This window comes from Peromyscus maniculatus, chromosome 11 (genome assembly GCF_049852395.1).
Source record: "Peromyscus maniculatus bairdii isolate BWxNUB_F1_BW_parent chromosome 11, HU_Pman_BW_mat_3.1, whole genome shotgun sequence".
Taxonomy (NCBI): Eukaryota; Metazoa; Chordata; class Mammalia; order Rodentia; family Cricetidae; genus Peromyscus; species Peromyscus maniculatus.
This window is the reverse complement of record NC_134862.1, coordinates 60,979,777-61,005,849: the sequence shown is the minus strand read 5'-3', so window position 1 is coordinate 61,005,849 and position 26,073 is coordinate 60,979,777. Positions and strand designations below refer to the sequence as shown.

Here is a 26,073-nt window from a genome sequence, read left to right as displayed (position 1 = left end):
TGAACCCTAATTTGATCATTGCAAAATGCACCTATATAGGAAAAACACCCTGTAAACGTTTGCAAGTATTGTATGCTAATCAAAAATTTATAGAGAAGTTTTTTTTAAAGCTGGCTGTCATGTGGGGAATTAACTGTAGAAGGTGAGAGTGAAGCATAATATAGTACGCTTTTAATCTCTGCTCCTAGGGTGCAGAGACAAGTGTTTCTCTGTGAGTTGAGGACACCCCAGGCTAGATAGTGAGTTCTAAGCCAGCAAGAGCTATGCAGTGAGACTCTGGGAGAGTGGGAGCAGATGGGTGGTTAAGAGCTCCACCCCATTGTTCTAGTGAGTGGTGATGGGGTCTGAGTTAGAGCTGTCAGTGGGGATGGGGATCTGGGGTTATGTGGGAAATGATTAAGCATGGGCTTCTTCACAGCACTCTTATCTGTGGCTTTCTCCACGAGGATGGGAGTGGTAGAAGTTTGTACCAACAGAAGCTCTCTCCACACACACACGCCCCCCCCCCACCAGTGGCATCCTCTAAAGCTTCACACTGTGGGATGACCAAGAAACCTGAGTGTTCAGAAAGTGTATCAGGCTGGGCTGAGAGATTAATATGGTCAGGACTCTCAGATGTTAATGTCTGTGCCTTGTTTTTACATTGGATTCTGGCTGAGACACGAAGAGCAGAACTAGAGGTGATGACGATGTGCTTGAGTGTCCAGGGCTGGGCAGTGCCCAGGCGCAAGGTAAGAGAGTCACTTCTGGTCTCCGAACCCACAGAACCCGGTTATGCTTCCATTCATTCAGCCTGAGCAGGAGAGGGGGGTTTTAGACATGCAGCGTTGGTTTAACTGGAGTGTGTTTCCAGGTTGAGGGCCAGTGCTCCCAAAGAGGCATGCTGCTGGTCTCACCTCCCTCCCCATTGAAGTCATTTCTGCCATGGTCTCTGATTCTTCCGTTCTTTCCTATCCCTCGTCCTTCTGAGTTCCTGTCGTTTCTAGGCATCTCCTCCCCATTTGCCCTCATCATTGGCCCGTGTTACCAGTCTCTCCACTTCAGATGCATTCTCTGCTCCAGATAGCAGCATCACCCTGTGCTCCGAGAGGAGGGGTCTGTGTTTAAAGCATAGTTTCCTATGGAAGCTAACCGAGCACCCAGATAACTTCCCATTGGGAATCTCCACTGTGCTCTCTCATCTGCCCTCCCTCTCTTCCCAACTCAACAGCATCAGGAGTCTTTAAGGTGCTGGGCAAAAAGTGTTTCTGTACACCACAGAATCTTACAGCACGAAAAAGTGCCCTATAAGCAAGATACAGTGTACGCAGGCCCAGTTACGTTTGTACAAAGGGGATCAGTGCTGGTTGACTTGACTTCTACAGATTGTGGGGAGCAGTCAGCAGAAGGTGAATCTTGGGAGATGAGGTAGTAGGCATAGTCTCAGATGGCCAAGTGGAAAGGGTGGAGGAGGAAAGCAGGAGACTGAGATGATTAAAATGGGGTCATGTCAGCCAAAGCCAGGCCCGCCCATCGAGCATCTTGAAGGAGACGCAAGGACGACCGGAGAAGATCTTTTGTTCTGGGAGGATGCTGTCCTTGTGGGAAGAGGTGTAGACTTACCAAAGGAAGGGAGAGCACAGCCAGCAGGCCTCCCTCATGCTCCCAGCATCCCCATCATTCGTTTCCAAAACTCAACAGGTGAGGGTGAGCAGGGAATATTTTCAAAGGTAAAGAAAGGATATTGTTTTACCATGAAGTTTAGTTCGGATGTCTTTTCCCATTTTAAAAGTCCAATCACACTGCTCGTATCAGGGAATTACTTCAGCTGAAAACGACTCGATCCATTTTCTTCCCATTCTCTGTAATAATGACTTCGTGGCTGCTGAAGTCTTTTTAATAGTTCTATGACCCAGGTAAAGCCAGGCTCCTAGAAGCCAGCATCAGTCCGGAGACATATTAAAAGGAACACCTCACATCATTGAAAGGCTATTTAAACTTTTACCGAATGACCCCTAAGACCGGAAAAGCCATCTCAACAGCACATGGAAACTTATTCCTCTATGAATTTCCGCCATTGCCTGTTCCCATCTTTTTTCTTTTGAACAACCTCAAAACTCACTCTTCTCTTGACTGCCCGCAACTGTCCCTCTAGACCAGCCTGCTTGGGCTTCCTGCTTCTCCTTACATCTGTCTGTCTGTTTGCCTCCCTTTAGCCCTGCAACTCAGGTGTCCTGCAGGCTGGCCTGGTTCCCGGGGTTAACCTCCTTACCCCCGCTCAGCCTGTACCACAGATCTCACTGGTTCCTCTGCCCTTAGCAAGCCAGCCTTCTGCTTGAGTCCCAGGAGGCCGGGTGCTTAACACCTGGACACATGAGAGAGTCATTTCTCAGCATTCCGTCATGATTATCTGAGAATCTTTCCTCTACCAGAACTTCACTTGAGTCAGGACCCAGTGAGAGGTATTGAGTCAGATGGACATAGTCATTAGATGGTTTTTCACAGACATACACACTCAGGTGCACATGCATGTGCATGCACACACACACACACTCACACCTACCTTTGCCAGAACAAAAGGTAGCCGCACTAGTTAAGTGGAGTTTATGGAGTTCACTCAAAACACAATGCCTACTCCCGAAAGACTACGAGATTATTCTGAAGCAAACATGAGTGGCCATGGCTGTGGTGCAAGGATTAAGTAACACACCTTAAGGTAATATTATACAACAGCTGAAAGAAGCAAATGGTCTGCGTTGTAATAGTGGCATTTCAAATGTTTTACCTAATAGTGACAAAGACGTGCAGTCAGATACAGAGGTTGGTGGTGTTCATCGAGAGGACTAATGATGCTTTTGCAGCGTTCCATCTCACTACCGTTGTGGCATTCTACAGTCTGTCAGGTCATCGTCTTCAGAGACCTTCACCCTGGATGACCATGCGCTCTGCTACTAATCGGCCGTCCTGTAAATTCGTGGCTGTGGTCAGTAGAGGAAGCTGCTGCAGACGAAACAGCTGAAACAGACTAGAGAAAGAACTTGAGCTTCTGGCCCCGCAGATAGTGAGTGGCGGGGCCCCCAGCCTTACATACAGAGAAGGACATGTGGGACACTGCAGCCTTATTTTGCTTATTTGTCCCTCATTGCTCTATAGTCTGCCTAGAAAAGACTGCCAGTCTTTGTATTTATTCTAGATTTTATACAAAACATCAACACATACGTTATGTAAATTCTGTTACAGACCCAGATCTGAAACTCTGCTATACAAAAACCCAGCCGGTGTCCCATGAAATAGGACCATGAATGCCACTAGGAGGAATTTTAACTCTGATTTTTGCTTACCTTTTGTTTAAATATAAACAAACATTAGGTTTCATTATTGAATAAACACACAAAAGGCACAAGGGATTTGTATCTTAGTGACATTCACATGCTTAGATTATATTGTATCTTAACAGGGATATACATATATAGATGAACAATCTCTGTACTTTCTCTAGTAGACTTCCAAGGTCTAGATACTACTCATGTCCAATCTCCACAAAGTTTAAGTCCAAAAATATTTCTCGTTATTTTTGAGCAACTGAGATCTCATTAAACCTTAAATGCTTTCATTTTGAAAGTGGTTTTATTTATCAGGATTATTTGACATAAACTCTGGAAAAAACAAAACAAAAAAAAAAACCTTTCTGTAAATGAGCAGAAGCCTTGTGTTAGGGATTTTCTTGGGAGCAGGCCATGAATAACTATCCTAGAAATTATTCGCTAATAGCCACATTAGCGCTGATGAGATCCCGTGATATAAGTGCATTTACAGAAGTCATGGTTAGGAACTGCCTGAGTCAGGACTTGATGACAGTCATGCATAACATTGTTCCGAATTTAGGGTTCATCTAGTGAACCTTGGCAGTGAGATGCTGTCAGACTCTGTGAGGTGAGGGGTACGCCCAAGCAGGAGACAGACAGGTTCTCCGAGAGGGAGCCATTGCTCCCCTGCCCCAAGACAGCTGTTTCCCTAGGGCTCCTTCTATTTCCCCTCCCCGCTTCTCCCCTGTATAGCTTATCACTGAACCCAGAATGTAGTCTGTATTGATAGGAGTTTTCCAGATGAGGAACGACTCAAAGTGAACGTAGATATGCTGACATGATCAAAACGTTCACTGTTTTGTGCACTTAATACCTCTACAGTTAAACTTCTATCAGTCCAACGAATGTCACCCACTGAGCTATTGCTACAAAAAGGGGACATAATGTTACCTTTTAGATACTAGGATGGTAAGAAAGATAAGTTTAAAACCATGACGATATACCAGTTGTGTATAGAAGTAACATTGTCTGGGTTCCCAGCTCTACTGTTTCTAAGGTGTGTTCAAAATAAAAGGGAGGGGGATGGGAGATGAAGGGGAGGAAGGAAAGAAGGGAGGGAGAAGGGATGGTGTATCTGATTTAAAAAATTCAAATGTAGCCGGGCGGTGGTGGCGTACGCCTTTAATCCCAGCACTCGGGAGGCAGAGGCAGGCGGATCTTTGTGAGTTCGAGGCCAGCCTGGGCTACCAAGTGAGTTCCAGGAAAGGCGCAAAGCTACACAGAGAAACCCTGTCTCGAAAAACCAAAAAAAAAAAAAAAAAAAAAAAAAAAAAAAAAAAAAATTCAAATTTAATTAAAGACAGTGACCCAGGGTTCAAGTAGGACTGGTATATTGTTGACTTCCTCCACTCCTATTCTTAGCACACACCCGGCCTCAGTTTCTCTCTTTGTGGTGCATGCTTTTGAATGCACGAAGTAAATAACAAAAAGAACCCTTTGACGGTGTAGGAGCGAGAGTTTGAGAAATGGCCTTGGAGACATCCCTTAGCCGAATGCTGCCGGGGCGGGGCGGGGTAGGAGATAGAGCAGGGGAGGCTTGTGGGGCAGCAGAGTGAAGGGAGGCGGTTGGAGAAGAGGCTCTTTGACATCAAACGTACTTTCTGTCCGCTTAGACTATTGGCTCAGCTCCAGCCTTCTGCCCAGGAACAGGAGAGGAAATGCTTCATGTCTCCTCCAACCAACATCACAAGGCTGTCTCCTCCCGAGACCTACCATGAGCTTTCTGAGCTCTTCATGGCCTGGCTCAGCTCCATTAAATTAAAAGGGCTTCTAGGGAGGAAGCTGAAAAGAAAACCATCTCCTGTATTTTCTGTACAGACATGTGCTTTTAACACACAGATCATTCGTGTGTGTGTGTGTGTGTGTGTGTGTGTGTGTGTGTGTGTGTGTGTGTGAGAGAGAGAGAGAGAGAGAGAGAGAGAGAGAGAGAGAGAGGGAGAGGGAGAGGGAGAGGGAGAGGGAGAGAGGAGAGAGGAGAGATTGTTGTTTACTTTGAGTTCTCATTATTAGAAAAGGTTAGTAGTTTGATTCCCATGCTGCACATCTTTGGGCTTTCAAAGTGCACTTCCTAATGGTTGACTGTCATTAGTGAGATAAGGAAGGATCAGTTCTTTTTTTTTAAGATTTACGTATTTTTACTTTTGTGTATATGTGATTTTATATATCTGTATATATCCCCCAAGTATGTGAGTGCCCACAGAGACCAGAAAAAATTATCAGATCCCCTGACCGGGGTCTTTCACTAGAGCAGTCCATGCTTGTGACTCTGCTTCCCACCCCACCCCCCCAGCGGTGAATTAACCCTTCTAAGTCACTGTCTGTCAGGCACTCTCTGCTGTCTCCCAGGGTGTACAGGTGGACTTGCTACAGGTTCCTTAATAGTAATAATTTTAAGACCTTGTGTTTGGGGCTGGAGAGATCAGAGGACCCAAGTTCCATTTCCAGCACCCATGTAGTGGCTAACAGCTCTCTGTGACTCCATTCCCAGGGGATCTGACACCCTCTTCTGCCTAAAGGCCACTCATCAAATTAATTTGTGATGCACAGACATACATGCAGACAAAATACCCATTCATATAAAGTGAAAATAAACATCTCCCCCCAAAATTAACCCCCTGACTTTAATCAGCTAGAAGGAGATGGGTGCTTTTTTTAATTCCAGGATTATTAAAAGTCAGAATTTTCACAAGCTTAATAGATGGAGCAGGAATGTCTGAAGATCTCCGGGAAGGGCACTCCAGCTAAGAAGGGCTCTCACCATTGTTTTCCAAGACTGAAAATCTGAGCCTGCTTGGACACTTCTTTTTTCGTTTTCATCAATGGCTGCTACCCAGCAAGCCCCACCTCCTCGGCTGTTACCTTGAATTAGAGGCTAAAAATCCCATCCCCGATCTGTTTTGACTGGAAGCCTGAAACTGTTTACAGAGGCGCAGTCGGCCTGTGTTCCTGACTTGCATTTTAATAAACCACCTGACAAGACCACAGGATGGAAGTCAGGACTGCTGGGTATGGGGAGGAAGACAGCCTTGCTTCTGCTCTTCGCCCAGTGGCCACACTGTACACACAGGACTCTGGCTTGTAGTAGTGGTTGTCCCCCAATGTGGGCTCCAGTAAAAGGAGGCTAAGGTCGTCAATTAATTCCCTGTGCCTCTGACAAAAAGGAAATCTAGATTTCAGTAGTGATTCTCTCACTGCCGCTGTAACCCAACATGCTGGGTTCACCCCCCTGCAGCCTGAAGACTTTCCTGCAGGCCGCATCTCTATGGAAATGCATGGCCTCTTCATTGATGGGCTGTCTGTCTCCAGACGGACATCTTCATTTCAGGCACCAGCCTTCAGAAATCTGACAGGCCTTTGCATTTTCTTTTATTAAGTATTGTTTTTAAGAAATTGTTGCTGCTTGGAGGGTCTTACTGACTGAGGCCAGGATGGGTTTCGCATCCTGGGTTGTGTAAGTAGTGATGACTGGCCAAGCTTGTAGCCTTGGGTGGTTGCTTTCTCGTTCTTTATACTTGGTCACATTGTATTGTCCTGACTTTGCCCTGGCTGCTAATGACACCATCAAATCTCTCTGCTGTCTAAATTGGTCAGAGTTTTGTCTTCATGGGGAAAAAAAAAAAAGGCCCATGTTTGGAGTAATGCTATTTTGAAAGTCACGACACCAGGAGCTTTTCCATTCGTTGGAGAAAAATATTCATAGTTTGTCCATCACTTTCAATTCAGCTGTGATCCCTGGAGGGCTGGGAAATGAGAGTGAGTGTTTACTTTTCCACACTGCTCAGAGTGTGCTTACACTGTTGTGTGGTAGGTCAGGTAGGAGAGGGAAGAGGGTTAGGGAAGAGGGGGTGGCCCTTTCTTGGGGACACCTGTGCTGTGTGGTGTGCAGATGGCTGCCTGTTCTCCCAGAAGTCTCTGTTCATGTTCTATGGTGAGGTGTGATTACATGAGGTTTGGGGTCCTTGGGTAGAACATTATAGAATCTACCAGATGTGATGTTACATTTAATAATCGAAGGCTCAACTGAGTGTGCATTTGTTCAGTTAAACCATAGCAATTGTGTCATTGTGTCGGGATTTATGACCATTAATGCCTCAAACTCAAGTTGGGATGCCCATTTTTAAATTTTTATGTTTTTACCTGTATATTGATCTCTTTATGGTGATGCTGGGGATATAATTATATCTGTTCTTTTTTTAATTAGCAATGCCTTTTGCTACTTATGAGTAAACAATCCTTAATTAAATGTGGTGGTATTATTAACTTCCTTTTTTCATCTGAATACCAAATCAGAGTATGAGATTCTCTTGTTTGCTTTTTTATTTTGAGATAGTGTTTGCTGTGCAGCCCAGACAGGCCTCAACCTCATAATGTAGCTTAGGCTGTCCCAAATATTAAGACCTTCCCATCTCAGTCTCCTGTGTGCCAGGATTACGCACATGGGTCATCATTACAGGCTGTGAAATGCTTTTACTTTGTATTTATAGATTCAAATCCATCTATTAACTTGATAATTTTAGACTTGGGATTCCTGAAGGGCTCGTGACTGAAATTGTGTCTAAGTCTCTCAGATTTCTTTAGAAAGAAGTAGAAATGTGGCTGGGGAGACGGTTCAGTTGGTAAAGTGCTTGCCACATAAGCATTAGGACCCAAGTTCAAATCCTCAGCACTGGTGTAAAAAGCCTGGTGAGAGGGTGTGCCCCTGTAATCTCACTGCCAGGGAAGCAGGGATAGGGGTATCCTTGGGACTTGCTGGTCAGGCAGTCTAACTGAATAATCAAGCCCAGTTTCTGCAAGAAGAGACCCTGTCTTAAAAAAATGAGTGATACAGGAAGACACTAGACATTGGCTTCTGGCTTCCACATGTATGCACATGAACCCAACACACACACACACACACACACACACACACACACACACACACACACACACACCACTCATCCACAAGCATACAATAGAAATGTAAATGGATTTTTCTTTGGGCTGCCAGCTCACAAAAAAAAAAAAAAAAAAAAAAAGCTCAGCCTTAGCTTAGGCTTGTTTCTAACTAGCTCTTATAACTTAAATTAGCCCACATTTTTTTTTTTTTTTTTTGGTTTTTCGAGACAGGGTTTCTCTGTGTAGCTTTGCGCCTTTCCTGGGACTCACTTGGTAGTCCAGGCTGGCCTCGAACCCACAGAGATCCACCTGGCTCTGCCTCCCGAGTGCTGGGATTAAAGGCGTGCACCACCACCGCCCGGCAGCCCACATTTTTTAAATCTACATTCCTCCACATGCTCGTTTGTTAGCTCATCTCCATTTTGCCCATCCTGGTTATTCTGGGTCTGGCTGGCAACTCTGCCTTTCTTCTTCCCAGAGCTCTCGCTGTCCAGAAGTCCTGCCTGTACCTCCTGCCTTGCTATTGGCCAGTTAGCTTTTTATTAAACCAACCACAGTGACAGATCTTCACACAGTGTAAAGGTATATTCCACAATATAAAAATAAAGAAAAATTAATAGAATCTATCTACCTTGAGTTGCCAAGTGGAAAAAAACCACACACACACACACACACACACACACACAAATGGCCTAGTCACAAACACTGGGTCTTTTATACACATTTGCATAATACATTAGCTTCATAAAGAGGAGAGAAACATTTGACAAGCACAATTTCTTGGGTGTTACTGTAGCTAGTTTTCAGAAATATTGTATTAAGAGGTAGGCTAGGGAAACTGTAACTACATTAGAAAGTTGTAAATACTAGAATAAAACATTTTAAGGAATAGACTCATTGTACTCAATCATATACCATAAGAAAACATGTTACAGCTTCTTAGCTTGAAACACAAACTTTCTTAGCGATAGACAGCTATCTTTCTTAGAGGTGAGTCCATACCATTTTCGAAGCAGTTTGATAATGAAATTTTCTAACTCCATCATTTCTGTGATCTTTCTGCCTCCACAGGTTGGACCAAAGATGAGTCAAAAATCACACCTGTTTTTGAACTTAATGTACCTAAGTTATTTCCTGTTGACAGGAATCTGGTGAAAATGTCATTCTTGCCATTGCCAAATCTCCATCCTAGAGGAGAACTTGGGCTGCCCTCTTTCCCAGTTTGTTCCATGATGGGTATTGATACTGAGATCCGTTTTCTCTTTTCTGGCTGTCGACAAGTCTAGGTTCCTTGTACAACCTTCTGTCTTGTACAGCCTCAGGGCCTTACCAGCCCATTGAGAACTAGTTGATATTTGCCTCTGTGCATGTAACTTTACAGAAGTTAAAGTATAGACATGAAGTAAACACAAACTGTCCGAATTTAATGTAAGAGCCCTAAAAGGAAAAAATTCAATTTCCAATTGATTTTATTTGTTCATCCGTACAACTCTGTAGTCATAAACAGCACCAGATTTTTCAAAAGGGGGAAAACTGAAGGTGTGAACATAGAGCTGAAAATTGCTGCTATAGGCACTCTGGACGAGTCATCTCCTGAGGATGGATGAAGACATTCTCCCCAGTCTTCTTAGGCTGAGGTGTGGTGTTTCCCAACGTGTCTGGATTCCAGAGCCTTTTAGATGGAAAAGAGCCTGTTTCTGATCCAGCGTTTCCTCACTGTCTAAGGTTTGCGGGGCAGACAAGGCAGAGCACCTGCTAGAAAGGACCCAAGATACGCATGCATGCTTCTTCCAGATTGTCCCAGATGAGCCACATGTAAAGTAAAGGCTACAAGAGAAAGGGTCTAATGTATGACTTTGCTTTGGCTGACACTTTTCTGCCATTGTGGTAAATTCCTCCCCCTTTTTTTTGTCATTTAGATGAGTATAGAATCAAACCCGTGGAAGAGGTCAAATACATGAAAAACGGGGCAGAAGAGGAACAGAAAATCGCAGCCAGGAACCAAGAAAACCTGGTAAGAACTGAAGTTCTCTGTTAACAATGACTTGTGGGGACTGTTGGACGAAAACCTTCATCGCACATTGAGCTGAGGCTCACACCCCGGGACAAGATTTCTGGAAAACGCTGTAGCTATTCTTAGCTTACCTGGAAGCTGCACCATTACCCTGTATCCTGTTTGTCTCAGAATAGGTCCCTTTTTAATCCTGATAAGAAAGGCTCCAGGGAAAACACAGCAAAATTATTAATGTTTCTAAAAGTCAAGTTGGAGGGAGTTAAAAAAAAAAAAACAAAAAAAACCTGATGTAGGATTGAGATGTACTGGAGGAGGACCTCCCTACCCCCCACCCCCCACCCCGCCTCCTGACGCATATTCAGGTCAGGATGAATAGTAGTGTTTCATTATTCGAAACGTGTAATGAGGAGGCTGCCTTTCAAAGGAAAACCTCATACTTCTAAAATAGGTCTCCATCCAAAGAGCCTGTTCTTCCCGTTCGTGGTTTTAAAGGTATCGCACATTTGAGTTAATGTGAGAATTGTAATAATATGTTAGAGAGCTTCTTGCTCTGTTACAAATTACTGTACACATTCTTCCCCGGAAACCCACCGCTATGAAATATTTAGGCAGTTATCATCTTAATTGATTTTTAAGAGGTTAAAATAGTTAAGAATGTACATTTATTCAGTTGCCTTGGTACCAAATGGGCTTTGTTCATATTTTGCATATATTCTATGTTTAGATTATTTGCCTCTATGATTGAGCGAATGTACTTTTTAGAATTTTGTGTAACGTTAAGTATTTTTGTTTCACTGACATTTTTTTCTAATACATGTTTTGTCCTTTGGTGACTTCCGCCCCAGCAACAGGGATTGACGTCGTACAAGCCACCACCCCATTTCCCGTGGCTCTCATTTCCATCAGACTCTATGGGGTGTTTAGAGGCTTTGTTTGTTTCCTTCATTCTCTTCTAAACACGTGAACAACAGCCCTAAATAGTAAAATGTCAGCAAGTGAATATTTTACATCTTAAGTAGTGAAAATAAAGGACTGTCCGTAGAAGGACATTTGCCTGGGACAGCCTGACCTGGGCTTCCCCTTCTGAACCTTTGAGTAGTGTGCTGGTCTCTTGGGATCCTGAGGAAGCTAGAGACAGAGTTGCCCTCATTGCTCATCCTGCTGAGGCCAGGAACCCACCACCACCAAATCGTTGCAATTTGTTGACTCTTCTGATGCATTCCTCGTCAACTCATCAGAATTGGCAGTAGTGAGTAACCTGTGCAGACCAGACACACCCTTGAAGAGAGAGAGAGACTTCTGGTCAGTCTGGCTGATCGGTGTGGCATGTATGCCAACCCCGCTCCTTTATTTGACCAGATGCTCAGGGTCCATACTGCCAATGACAGTTTTCCAGTGTGCAGACGTTTGCATGGGAATGGGGAGGAGATTCTGAAATGAGTGATTTCCAGCTATCTGTTGGTATGTTATGGCTGTTAGTTTACAAGTCAGTGTCTAGTCTTAGCAGTATATGCTTACCCAGTAGCTCAATAAATGTTTTCGCTCTCCAGTCTTGAGCCTTTTGGCCACAGTTTCCATGGCTGACGAGTCGTGTCCATGCGTCACTAATGTCCTCCAAATTCACAGACATAAATACATCCTGGTTTCTGTCATTGCTTTGCATCCACATAGTCCACTGTGCTTCTCACTATTTAAGGTCGTTTGTAAAGGGAGCCTTCCTTAATGAAGGCAAAGGTAACAGAAGCTGTAAAGAGAGAACTTTCTTTCCTGACAGCAAAGTCAGACAGTTTCGTGAAACAGAACAGCTGCAAGACATAGGTAATAGAGAAGTAAGAGCCTGGGAGAAAACATCTGTGATAATAAACAGTGAGGCTCACATCTGAGATGCATAAAACCGACCTCTAGATAAGAAAGAAAGGGGTAATCTGTTAGAAAAATAGAGAAATGAATAGACCAAGCGGTTCACTGTAAGCCATCTAAGGCCGTCGGCATACAAAAAGTTGTACTCCATCACTCGGACTGTGAACATTTTTTAGAGACACCAGTTCCCTCCCTGTCCCTGAAGGATGCTGTCCCCCACTTCCCCCACGGCATGCTTGCCTGGGTTTCTGGTGGGCTGCTCTCTAAAAACGCTTGTGCTTTTTGTTCATCTGATTTTGTATTTTCCAAGAGCCAGAGGTGTGCCGGTTCTCAAACCGGTTTGTGCTGGTCGAATGTCATTGTAATTATGTAATTTAGTTAAATAATATGCAAGCCACTGAAACACCGGCATGGAGAGAGCTGTTACAGTGAAATTTAAGTGGAATGCTTTGAAATGTCTTGATGAAGGCAGGTTATTAAAAGCTTGCTGTTTAATTGAATTCTGCATTCAGACTCCTTTACAAGGTCTTTACTTGCTCGCTTCACTTAAGAAACCAAGCAGGAGTCACAGCTGTGCTTTGAGGACGTGGTCAGTGAGGGAGGTACAGAGACGTGGTCCTCTCTCACCGATCCTCACAGGAAAGAGAAGCCATGTTCTTGTGACAAAGGATGGTGATCTTGATATTTTAAAATAAAACATGTGTAGTGTTCATACACATTTTACATGCCCCTACTTTGATTCAATGACTTTAATTACCAGTTGGAATGGTGTCACCTAATACGACTTACTATAATTAGGAAAATAGAAATTAAAAGGTGGTCCCATTTTTTTTTTTTTCACTCATGAGATTGGCGAAAAGTTGAAGTTGGGTAATAGACTTTGGCAGGGTTGTAGGAAAATACCTGTTCACATACCAATAGTAAACGCCTCTCTCCGAGGACAGTGTAGTGGTTGGTGTCTGTGAACGTCTAAGCATGCATCTCCATGGCTCAGCACTTCCACGACTTGTATCCAGTGAGCAGCTGCCTGAGTGCATGTGGAAGCTTGCACAAGACGTTCACCACTAGTGCTGTTTATATTGGTTTAAAAAAGTTGAACGAAAAAATTATCTTCCTGTCAGTAAGAGAACAGTAGTTACATCATTCTAAGCAACAATTAAAAAGAATGAGTTGGAACTGTTATGGGAGAAACCATGCCAATTTCAGCACTGATATATGTACTGTGATGCCATTTAAGATTTTTTTTAAATGAACCCCAAACAAGAAAGCCCTGTGTTTTCCTGCAAATATCCATGTATATGCAAAAACTCATAGATATTTCAGAAGGCTGTGATAGATGTGTTCCAGACTAGCAGCACACAAGGTTCAGCTAACTGATTGGCAAAATGGGCATGATCATGGAACTCACTTTAGTGAGAAGTTGTGCAAATTACATAAGATTAGCACAGTTCCTGGCAAAGACCATGCCATAACTGGCTGTTGTTATTTAACTTTTGTTAATGGAGTTGTGTTACTTAGGAGCAGATGAGAAAGAATTAATTATTTGCTCAAGGGAGATTTTTATTATTTAAACTTGGATTGAAAATTCATTTATTCAAAGTGGATAAAATAACAAGTTCCTAGTTTTGACTACTTCAGAATCTTAAGGAGGAGCATGACATTTTCTCGTTGTCTTGTCCTTGTGGGGAGGGCTGGAAGTCAGCTGGAGGGAAACACGAGAATCACTAAGTCTTTTTTTTTTTCCTTTTATTTTATTTTACAATACCATTCAGTTCTACATATCAGCCACGGATTCCCTTGTTCTCCCCCCTCCTGCCCCCCTCCCTTTCCCCCCAGTACAACCCCCCATTTCCACCTCCTCCAGGGCAAAGCCTCCCCCGAGGACTGAGATCGACCTGGTAGACTCAGTCCAGGCAGGTCTAGTCCCCTCCTCCCAGACTGAGCCAAGTGTCCCTGCATAAGCCCCAGGTTTCAAACAGCCAACTCATGCAATGAGCACAGGAGAGAATCATTAAGTCTTATTCTATGGAGGTTCATAATTTTGCATGTAAATAATTTAAACGGGTATTACTGTAGACTTGGCAGTATCCAGCCCTTCCCTCTGCTAGTGTCTTAACAAAGAACATTCCATGTATAGTTTGGAAACCCTCCTCACTGTTTAATAAAACATTGTCTGGTTTGCTGTAGTTAACACTTACTATTCTGAGGACATCCTCCCCCAAGAGCTGTGAAATCATTTCATGCCAATTTGTTTACTTTGCTTGTTTAGGGTATGCGCTTCCTAGATTTACATGTGTTGCATTTATTTTTATTCACTCTTTGACGATATCTTTGTATAAATGAGAAGATCCTTTTCTCTCAAATGATACACAACACGAGTTTTTGATTTCTGTCTTGTCACACACACACACACCCTCTTAAGTCTGTGAGTTTCCAAGCATATCCCCAGTGCACTAAATTTCCCAACAATATCAGGGCATTGGATTGCAGAGAAGACTTGACATTAGGAAATACCTGTGATGAGACACCACAGTGTAATAGAAACACGTGAACGTGTTAGGAGCGGCGACATCATCCAGCTGCTAAGTAAGGAAGTGCCCCTCGCAAGAGGGCTCCTTTTCTGCAAAGAACTGAAGTGAGGAACAGCTGGGAACATGAGCCAGAGAATGTCTGTGATTCCACTGGGTGAGTTAGGTCAACAGGCAAGCCAAGCGCTCCAGACCAGTTACAAAGTCACTCTGATTATCAGTTATCTACTTTGTAAGGAATAAAGGGCCTCTGAACGAAGGTTGTAAACTTTCTGGTGCTAACACAATGTTTGTTCTAATCAGATAAGCACCCCCATAGAGATGGCCTCATACTTAGCAATGCAGAAGTCCACGGGGACCGCATTGGTTTAACTTGTAGTACCATGTTTACCTTTACTGTGACTCCCAGAGCACTAATACAGCAGCAAACTGACTTTTCTGCGTAAAGTTTGGCCTGCCGATCTTAGAGATGACTGTTTTCAACCACTTGTCCTCAAAGGCAAGGGTAGATCATTCTTTCTAGAAACCAAATAATGTAAAACGCTCTGACTTTGAATTGTTCCGTTTTCCCATGCCGTTGAAACATGGCTAGTACATTTTAGAAGTGGGTACGTGAACTGCTGGGCTAAGGTGGTACTGATAGAGATGTGGGGCACCGTATGGACCACCTCTGCTCCAGCTGCAGCTCGGATTGTCCTCAGATTGGGGCTTCGGTGAGTTGTTGGGCAGCTGAACTTGGATGGACTTGCTTCCTGGCTTAAGGACCTATAGAGACTGAAAAAATCCCACAACGAAGCAAAGGAAGACATGCTTGGTATCTTATTTACATGAGGAAATGAGTTACCTGTCTTGTTGTAACCAAATACCCAAGAGGAGGCCACATACGGGAGGGAGAGTTCATTCTGGTTCACAGTTTGCGGGGATCGTGTCCATCACGGAGAGGAAGAAAGACACTGGGCAGTTCCAGGATGACAGGAGTGTCCCACTGAGACTCCTGCACACTTGGTACAACAGGAAGCAGAGATCAGACAGGAAGTGGGCAGGCTATCAAACCTTAGGGCCTGTCCTCCAGGGACCTACTTCCTTCAGCAATATTTCACCCCCTGAATGTTCCACAGCCTTCCAGAGCAGCACCACCAGTTAAGGATTTTAGTGTTCAAACACGTGAACCTGTGGAGGAGATTTCACATTTAAACCACAACAGCAGGATACAGACTTTCCTATAATGTAGTTATTGCTTTGTCATTAGACTTAGCCCAAGGACATATAGAGCTTAAGTATTCTAAGGATGAGGAATCCTCTTCCTCCTTCGTCATATGGGTTGACATCAGCCTAAAGTTCTTCCAGGTAATTAATCAGCTGGAGGAGAGCAGAATGTGTGAGCAGAGGGCTTTGGCATCCTTCTTTCCCACTCTGTTTTACGGAGATAGAGTAGCTGGAAGGACAGTCCCTCTTCGTCGATCTTGGAAGACTTCCTTTTCCCAGCTGGTATTTTTTGTGTCACGCAAGCCAAGCACATTCAAGCTCTTACAGATTATTCTAGCACTGTGGTCATTTGTTTTCCAGTAGAACAGAAGTAGAGTTTAATCTCTAAGGAGGAGGGATTTGTTGACTCAGCCTTCTGAGTGTCCTGTGATTAGCAGAAGGCTGGCTCCTGATTTGGGAACAGCATGTTATGAGATTAAAACAGTACTCACAGGTGTCCTGTACCCTACAGACCATCCCAAACCATCACTGCCATGCCTAGTTAAACAGTCACCGGGATCCATTGCCGTTATTGGTATTTTATGGCAGAAACAAAGGTAGGTAGGTTCTAAGTAAGCATTTTACCCACTACACTTGAAGAAAGACCTCTTATCGTGGTGTGCTTCCAGGAAGCAAAGGGTCAGTTGTATACAACCCTACACACACCATACACAGAAATCAATGACTTAAATGGTGCTGAGGAATAGGGGTGCTGGGTATTGGGCCCAGAGCCCCACACATGTAAGACAGGTGCTATGCCACTGAGGCACACCCCGTTCCTCAAAAATGTTTCTGAAACAACAGCAAGACCATACCAAAAGGAAAGTGTAGAGGAACATGACTGAAGTCCTGTTTCAGGGGACTTTTTCTCTCTCCCATCCTGATACATACACTAACAAGGTGAGAGTGAGCAACGTGTTTGGGTCCCAGAAGCCTCTGTCTCTTGAATATACCCCATTCCAATGAACTCCGTTCTGACCATCAGTTAGGCACCTCAGGCACACCGAAGGAATAGGAGGTTTGACAAGGTCAGGTGGTACCTACCTCTCAGGAAACTTAAAGGGAGACAGATGTGCACAGTGCAAACAGAACTGAGGAAGCCTCTTAGTGAGACCTTGGGAAGGCTGGGGAGAACTAGGATGAAGTGGTGGGCCCTCGCTGGGGATCCTAGGAGAGTCAGAGTGGGCCAGCGTTGTAGCAAGGCCCGGGTGAGGCCAGCAAAGGAGACTAGAAAGATTTTCAGCAGAAGGGAACATGTGAGACAATTGCGGAATCGTGGCAGGAATGATTAGTGACTTGGGAGGCTGATGGGGGTACATTAGGATGTTTTTCTGTGACTAGTTGACCTATCAACTAGTTTTATGTTTTAGCTTTTATCTTTTTCCCATGGTGACACATTAGTTCCCGGCTTACTAGGAGTCACCTTGTGTAGTCTGCCACAGCGTTTGTATCTACAGACTAAACAAGGCAGACTCCACGGGTCGAAGTTAATGATGGAGGGTGTTCCCAGCTTTGTTAGCAGTGTGATCACTTTTCAAGATGCTTTCCTTGAATGGTCTTAGACAAGTCTGCTCTCGGTCTCCTTCTGCCCAGGAGTGGACAGCCTGTGGACTAGCCCCTGAAATGATAGAGTGCCCACAAGCAGTGCTCAGATTTAGATTTCTGGTCTCTTTTCCGACTGTAACCCCAATGTTTTAAGGAGAAGTCGACAGGCGCCATCTTCAAGTCAAAATCCTGCCAGTGTCACTTTGGGTGTCTTTTCATCTCTAACACATACATGGACATTGTGTGTGCAAGTGGCTGAGTTACAACAGTGCGTTCTGGGAAATGAGTGACAGCTGAGACGGCCGCCATCATTAGAGCGCATCGAGCCGTAGGACAGTGGTAGGCCTGTTCTGCGGGCTCTTTAGATTTCTCTCCTATAACCTATGAGAGGCTAAAAATAAAACCGGAGTGTATAAGTTTCACTCGTCTGGTGATGAACTCAGTGAGCTGGCCTCACCTCACTTTAATAATGTATGCCATGGAAGGGAGAGTATCCAAAGAAGCCATGATGTTTCCCAAAGCTGGGCCCTGGTCAGCATCTCTCCTTCATTTGTGAGAAGATGATATCCAGAGTTTGCAGAGACGAAGGATTCACTGGCTTCATAGGTTTTACCTTCAAAGGGTTCTTGGTAATCCTGCAAATGTGCGATCATTCAGAAGAGGGAGGGGAGGAGCAAGGAAGCGAGGGAGAAGAAAGGATAAACGAACAAGGCATAAAATAATTCATCCATCTCCTTTAAGAGCAGGGGGGGGGGCTTGCTTAACCTGTCAATATCATAATAGGCATGTGAAAATACTGCTCTAACAGCCTGCCTCACATGCATAATAGGGCTAATTTAATTTATTTACTCTGTGTTCTGTATGATAGTTGATGCCAGATTTCCTCCTCCTTTGAAAAATAAAACAACTGATAGTGACAACAGTATCTTTCCAAACTCAGTGAGCCGTCTTGGTTTTCTGTTTTCTGTCTGAGTGGGCGGTTACCTAACAGATTTTAATTTGTGAACACACTTCCCATAACCCGGTAATTTAGGGCTTGGTTAATCCCAGATAAATACTCCTTTGGTGGATCTTTGTGGTTAAGGGAACTTAACCAGACGTGAGATGGGATTCTGTGGAAGGGAACTGGCATATGAAGAAAGGATTAGTCCCAGAAATGAAGCAGAAGGTTCACTATGAGAACAGAGACACCGCAGGACTGACAGGATTCTGGGTCTCCCAGATGCTGCCCAGGAGCTCCTTACTCCTCAGGAGACAGCAGCTGGAGACAGGAAGGGGAAAGTGTGCTCCGGTCGGTGCCCTGCCACGGTACCTTAACCCCCATAATGCTTCAGCTCATTATCCAGGATCCTTGTTGGCCAGCCAGGGAGAGGGGCTGAGCCAACATGTAGCCACGTGTTGACTCCTGGTGTTTAGCTGTGCTTCCAGAATTAACTTTTCCTCCTTCATAAATATCCTACTTGCTTGAATTACTTTAAAACACACTTGGCAAAAGAAAGAAGTGAATAAAAATAAATAAAATCATTTACAAGTCCCACGAGAACCATTTATGTTTTTATACCTCCTATGCCCAGAAATGTAACATTCCCAAGCAAAAAATAGACTTTACAGGGCTAAATATAGTCTAACCATATGTCCAGCAATCATGCTTCTAGGTTCTTTTCCGAACTGATTGAAAAACCTGTGACTGTACAGAAACCATGTGACTCCTGATAGCAGTTCCATTCATAATCATCCAAAACTGGAAGAAGCCAAGATGTCCTTGGTAGATGAATGGACAAACTATGGCATATCCATACAATAGAATATTACTCAGTGATGAAAATGAATGAGCTACCAGGCAACGGGAAGTTTTAATGAATCGTAAATTCATATTCATATTGCTAACCCTTTAAGTTAGCTGGGCTTTAACTTGGGATCATTGGTGATTTGAATTCTCTCTTGCTGTCTTGGGTAGAACTTGACATGGAATATAAAAATAAATCCAGCTATTACTATTCTAAAGCTCACCATGGACAAACTTACATTGGGACTATTGCTTTAGAAAATAAGAATTGTGGGGCTGGAGAGATGGCTTAGGGGTTAAGAGCACTGGCTACTCTTAAAGAGGACTTGGGTTCGATCTCACCACCCACATGGTAGCTCACAGCCATCCACAACTCCAGTTCCAGGGTATTTGACACCCTCTTCTGGCTTCCACAGACACTGCACACACATAGTGCATAGATATACAAGCAAACAAAACACCCATAAAATAAAACAATAAAAGTTAAAAAATATTTTAAAAAAAAAAAAGAAAAGAAGAATTGTTTGCCATTCTGAGATAAACTAACTCCCAATGTATTTAATCATTTTGTAAGTCCTACTCTTGTTTCTGGATTAAAAATAAAGGCAAACACTTTGCAAGATCCTACCTCTATTCGTTGATAAGTAGCCCAAACAGTAAGTAAAATGTGTACATGGGGACATTTTTGTAGTCCCCCGAATCCTTCAGAAGTTAATTCTCAATAAGAGCGTGTGAGGCCTGCAGCTTAGCCCACCACTTGAAGGATATATGGTATTTTAGTGTGTGCACCGTCCCCAAGATAAAGTTCTAGTTTTGCTTCAGAAAGGTACAGTTGTTTCAGCCTGGAAGGCTTCGCCATCGGCATCCTTCTGATGAACTGTTATTATATAGCAGGCCTCTGCACTGTTCCCTGCCCTCCTTATGTTTGGAAGCTTCTGCAGATTGCTTGACACACGATCCTGCTGAGATCCCAAGGGCACCTGCTTAGGATGGGGATGGGCTGTGCTTGACTAGATGACCAAGATGGCAGTCTATAGAGGCTGTGAGCTCACCTGGATGACAGAAGTGTCCACACGGGGCTTCTCTACACGTTACAGGATTCTTGCAGCTGGTAGGCTAGTGATAGTCACGTGTATCACCTGATAATTGGCTTTGTATAGGCAGTGGTGACGCTTCCTGTAATTGTCACAGAGCCGACCCAGATGTAAAGAAGTAGAAAATAGACCCCACCTCTTCATGGCAAAGGAACCCGGGGAATGGGAGAGAATGCCCCAGCCACTTTTGGGAACTATAATCACAACTTGCTCGGGTTTCTGAGTAGTTAGGGAGTGCTCTATGGGAAAAACATTGCAGGAAACCCCACTGACTGTAGACATCTGGATGGAGTCCTCCGATCTAATTCCTGTTCAAAAACAAAAGCTGACCAAGAAGAACAACCTTGAGCTTCTGTCCCGAAGGAAACACTCTTGAAAGCATTGGGTACTCACAGGCATACTATCTACCCCTTAGGTACCCACAGCACACTTTCTACCCCAGGGAACGAGTCCTATTGTCCATCAAGTCAGACAGAATGATCCTGAGAAAAGTATTAACCTTGCTTCTAACTTAGCAAACTCCACAACCCTTGCCCCTCCACCTATAATAGGAATGATTGTCACAGGTCTGGGTTATTTTGAGGAATAAGTTCCACGTCCTTTGTAAACACCTAGTCAACAATGCAGTAAGTTTTTGTTTTGTTTTGTTTTTTTGTTGTTGTTGTTGTTTTGTTTTTTGAGACAGGGTTTCTCTGTGTAATAGACAGTCCTGGCTGTCCTGAAACTCACTTTGTAGACTGGGCTGGCCTTAAACTCAATGAGATCTGCCTGCCTCTGCCTCCTGAGTGCTGGGATTAAAGGCATGCGCCACCACTGCCTGGCCACAGTAAGTTCTTAATAAAAGGTAGTGGTGATTACTCCATCTTTATTTCTTGATTTCCATCTACAGCCTATGCCTTCAAAAGTTTTCTAGAAAAATTCCAGGTATTTGTATGCTTGTGAATCACAGTTTTACAGTTTTGTTGAACATAGCCCATAGAATCTTAAAAATAAGGTTTCTAATTCCAATTTTAGTCCGTTAACGTAACATCGATATAGTACTATAGCCAGTATTAATAATTGTTTAGTCTTCTAAGAATCCTAATATGGCCGTCATTGTCCAGTTGTTGGGTTTGAAATGGAAGATTGCACATCTTAACCCCCAGCCTTCAAGTGTAAATTGGCCCATGTTGCATATGAAATTGGAGAAAGAACAAATTCAGGGAGTTTGCAGTGAATGATACTGCTTGTTTTACTAGAATTTGCCATCACGCATTAATGAGGAAAGGCTGTGTCTATCTTTAGGCAGTGCTCTTGTCTCAAGAGTCTGCTAATTAGCTAAATGTTTGGCATATCTCTGTCACCCCGGTGGCCTGGATAATTAAAGTCAGCTTTGAACTCAACAGTCTTCCATGTCTTATCTCTGCTTTTGAAGGCATCCTCATCCACTAAGCTTTTTAATAATAGTGGCTCATTCCCGAGATGAGCAGAGAGAGTGGGTTCACCAAGTTGGTCACACTTTTCACACTTTGAAAGAACCCTTAAGTTACAGATAGCCTTTTACTTTCTCAAAAGTGCAATTTCTATTTTTAAGCGGGGGTGGGGGGTGGGGGGGTGTGGAACTCTCCAGGGTTAAAGCTCTTGGTAACGCCTCAGTCTTTGACAAGAAACAGAAAGATTCACGATTCAGCATTAAGGGACCAGTGGTTGACCCCGTTGTTTGAACTTGATTTATTTTTTTACACAAAAATTCAAAGAGTGTCATGAAATTGAGAAGCCCCACAGTCTGAGACTGATGTGATGTAGCATGCTACAAATGGAGGTATGGGGGGCTGGAGAGATGGCTCATTGCTGAAGCTGCTTGTTGCTCTTGCGTGGGACTTGGGTTTGGTTTCCAGCATCTTCCTGGTTATCACAGCCATCCATAACTTCTATTCCAGGGGATCAGTGCCCTCTTCGGACCTCTGCAGGTGTGCTTCTGATCACCAGGCATGCTTGTGGTACACATATACACATGTAGGCAAAACACCACACACACACACACACACACACACACACACACCACACACACACACACCACACACACCACACACACACACACACACACACACACACACACACACTAAATCTAAAACACACAAACAAATGGAACACAGACCCAGAAAAAAAGAAGCCTCAGCCCCATCCATCTATCCATTCTTTCCCTCACTCGCAGAGTAAGTATTCATAAATCACAGATGACGTCTCAGTTCCTGGCTTGGTTTGGGATGTGATCAGGAATACCCTGAGTCCTCTGTCTGCTCCTGGGAGGCAAAATCATGAGCAACCTGTTTCCATGGAACCTCCTAATGGGTCTAAAGTGTGAGCATATGGCACTGTGTGCACCTGACTCTTAACAGTACATTAAGGAAGCCTTCATGGGGGGAGACACCCCTACCCACTGTTTTCCTTGAGCTTGAGCCTCAAGAGTCCTGTGGAACCCACTGTGGAGATCCACATGTCATCATCTGTGTATGATGAACGATGCTGCAGTGTTGGCCTCATCCGTGGGTCACCTCTGTGCTGGGATACTTTGTTTATTCTACAAGTAATCATGAATGGGAGTTGTGCCTAGAGTAGCCATAAAAGGGTTTGCAAAACAGTGAACTCTGCAACTCACACATGATTGAGCCTGTATGATAATGAGTATTCAGAGATGGATAATGCCTGGGGGGCACTCACCAACCTAAGACAGAGGGCCTGTGTGGCCTGGGCAGGCATCTCCATGACAGGTAAGGTGACCTGCTGATGTCCCACGCAACCTAAGTCAGAAGCTCATTTTTTAGTAAAAGGGGGACCTGTAGGGCCCCGCCCCTGTTTTGGGTAACTGTTGCCTTGCTTGCTGACCTTGACCTTGATATCCTACCTATGCTAATTCCCTGCTGGGTTCCACCCTCCTGAATGCTTCAGGGAAGTTCCTTGTCTGTGTATCCTACATAATGGGCGTTAACAGCTTAGATGCAAGATTGTATAACATCAGTAGCGAACTTCTGCCCTCCGGGATTCTCCCATTGTGCTGTAAGCCTGTATTTAAGACCTCTTCCCTCCTTCAGTAAACAGCATTCGGCATTAAAAAATTAAATAGATAGATTGATAGATAGATGATAGATAGATAGATAGATAGATAGATAGATAGATAGATAGATAGATAAAAAAGAAAAAAAGGGGTTTGCAAAGTTGTAAGAAATATGACCTCTATGTGTATTCCAGAAGAAACAGACTGGTAAAGAACTTACTAATTTTAAAGCTCTAACTACAGACTACATGAGCAACAGGTCATGGGGACAGTCAGCTCTGTGTGAGGAGCTGTGGGAAGGCTGCAGGGTAGTGTTGAGAATGTCAGATGAGGGAGAGCAGGAGCAAAGGCCAGGGACTTAAATCATGGTGGCCAATCAGAGCCCCCAGGGCCTGACATGACTGAGTGTAAGATTCAATATCTGAAGGGCTTTGAACACACCCTGACAAAACTGGACACATTGTCACAAGGTGGTGGAATACCTGCCTGTGACTTCAGATACCCAGGTTCAGACCTCTACACCCCCTTACTCGAGTGTACTTACCTCTCTGAGCCTGAGTTTCTTGAGGACACGGTCACAAGGTCTTGCTAACCGGGCTGTTGTGATGGCTCCAGGAGACAGTGCCAGGAAAGCCTGGAGTAGCAGATGGGGAGTGACTGTTACCATTGCTGGTGCTGACACTTTGTATCCCATGGCCATTTGGAAGCCTTTGAAAGTCGTCGTCTTGCTATAGCTGCTCCAGACTGCAAAACCATTCACTGGACATTATCTTCAAGGATTATTTTGAGGGTTCAGCAGATCCACCTGTGCGAAGGGTTTCTAACTGTTGGTGTGTTAGTCTCTTTTCTCATTGGACTAACCTGGCAAAAGCGGCTTAATTAAGGAAGGGAGGCTTTATTTGGGCTCCTGGTAGTGGGTACTGTCTGTCACCGCTGGGGGAAAGGGTGGTGGGAAGCAGCTGGAGGACCATGAGACACTTGTTTCTGTCACATCTGAAGTCAGGATGGAGGGAGAGATGAATGCCAATGCTCAGCTCGCTCCCTCCTCTTTCTCTCGGGGACCCCAGCCTATGAGATGGTACTGCACGTACTTGGGCCGGCCTTCCTCCCTCAGTTAAACCTTTATGAAAGCGTCCCAATAGGCCCAACTGCAAGTGTGTTTCCTTGGTTACTCTAAATCCAGTCATGTTAATGAGGAACATTAAGCATCACAGCTAGGTACATATGAAGTGCTGGGTACATGTGTATACATATATTTAATGAAATATGTGAAGGAATGGAAAACGTTTCTTGACTTGGCAATGAATCGGGTAAATTCAGAGAAGCAGAGCTTCTTGCCTGAGGTGGTTCATCTAATAAAATTTAAATGAGTATTCAGTAGATGTCCGACTCCATTTTGGGGGCAACTACATCTTAAAATTTGATTTAAAGGACATATGTAGTCCTGTCATCATAATACATTTTTCATTCGGGGAGAATGCTGTCAATCTTTGTTAGATTCGAGTAATAGCTTTTGTAGATGCACAGTCATGGCTGGCATGAATTTTGCATTTCAGGCTTTTTTTTAGCATTATATCATTTTCCATTTTCCTTTATCATCATCATGTTAAATTTTAATGGGTGTGTAAAAGTACTTCAGATTGATTTTCCTTCACTTTTATCCTGCAGCTGAGTTAGTCCACTTCCTGTTATTCATCATCCGTAGTTCATAGTGTTTCTATAAGCATGTCCCCAGATTCAGCCAGCCTCTTCTGTTGACTTCTGTTTCCTTAGATACGTTTTTCAGAAGTGGGATCACTGACTTGATGGTCATGGACAGTTTTACTGTTTTTGACATCCACTGCCTAGACTCTCCCACTAGTTTGGAGACTGCCAGTTTCAACACTGATGGAAGATGAGTAGTTTATGTTTTCAAAAACTTTTATAGATTTCATGATAAATATAAGTGATACCTCAAGGCCATTTTCTTTGCATGTTTTGGTTACTAACTCTTTGAAATACGTTTTCACCTAATTTAATAATCCCCTCTCTTTTCTCCCTGATCTCTCTGTTCTTACTCGGTTACCAAGTGTGGCTTGAGTACCAACTCTTTGCCAGACGTCAGTCTTTAGATGCAGAACGGAGTGAGAGACGTGGGGTTTTATACTTTGCTAGCGATGGTGTGTGAATGCATACACGGTTTTAGCTTCCTAAGACGTGTCCACATGTGATCTGAACAAGACACCTGAACAAGAGGCAGGAATAACAGGTGCTTGTTGAACAGAACAACTACTGAGCCATCTCCAAAGATGTTATTGAGGTATGCATATACATGCGTAGATGTGTGTGTGAGTGTTCTTAATAGCTGTGAATGTATAGTAATTACTCATTGTCATGGTATGGTATGGCAAGAAGAATGCTTGTCATAAGATGAGAGCACCTCCCAGGAAAGAGATGGAAGGACATAGCCCGGCAAAAGGGAATGAACAGATCGAGCCAGTCACAGAGGAGCAGAGCACTGGAAGACACAGCATGAAGGAGGTTACAGAAAGAGTTAGCCTCTCAGGTGCCTGGCGGAGGGGGGGGGGGGCGCGGCTGCATTTGCTCAGTTGGGCTCCCTCCTGGAGGTCCTCTGTAAATTTGGCAGAAGCAGTCCCTGGGTCGTGTCAAAACTAAAGCCAACCCCATGCCCTTGTATCTCTAGTGCAGAAGGGCAGCAGAGCAGAGCAGTGGTTTGTGTATCGGAGCCAAATGGACACTCTTCACATC

At 44.0% G+C, this 26,073-nt stretch overlaps 1 protein-coding gene across 3 annotated transcripts in view; it reads left to right on the top strand.

The window, feature by feature from the left end:
- The window catches only part of C11H1orf21 (chromosome 11 C1orf21 homolog), a 202,202-nt gene that overhangs the window by 103,659 nt on the left and 72,470 nt on the right, over nt 1-26,073 (top strand). For all 3 annotated transcript variants that reach the window (XM_076547612.1, XM_076547613.1, XM_042258305.2), the window contains exon 4: nt 10,139-10,233. In XM_076547612.1, coding sequence (XP_076403727.1) covers nt 10,139-10,233 — 95 coding nt within the window. The remainder of the gene's footprint in view (nt 1-10,138; nt 10,234-26,073) is intronic.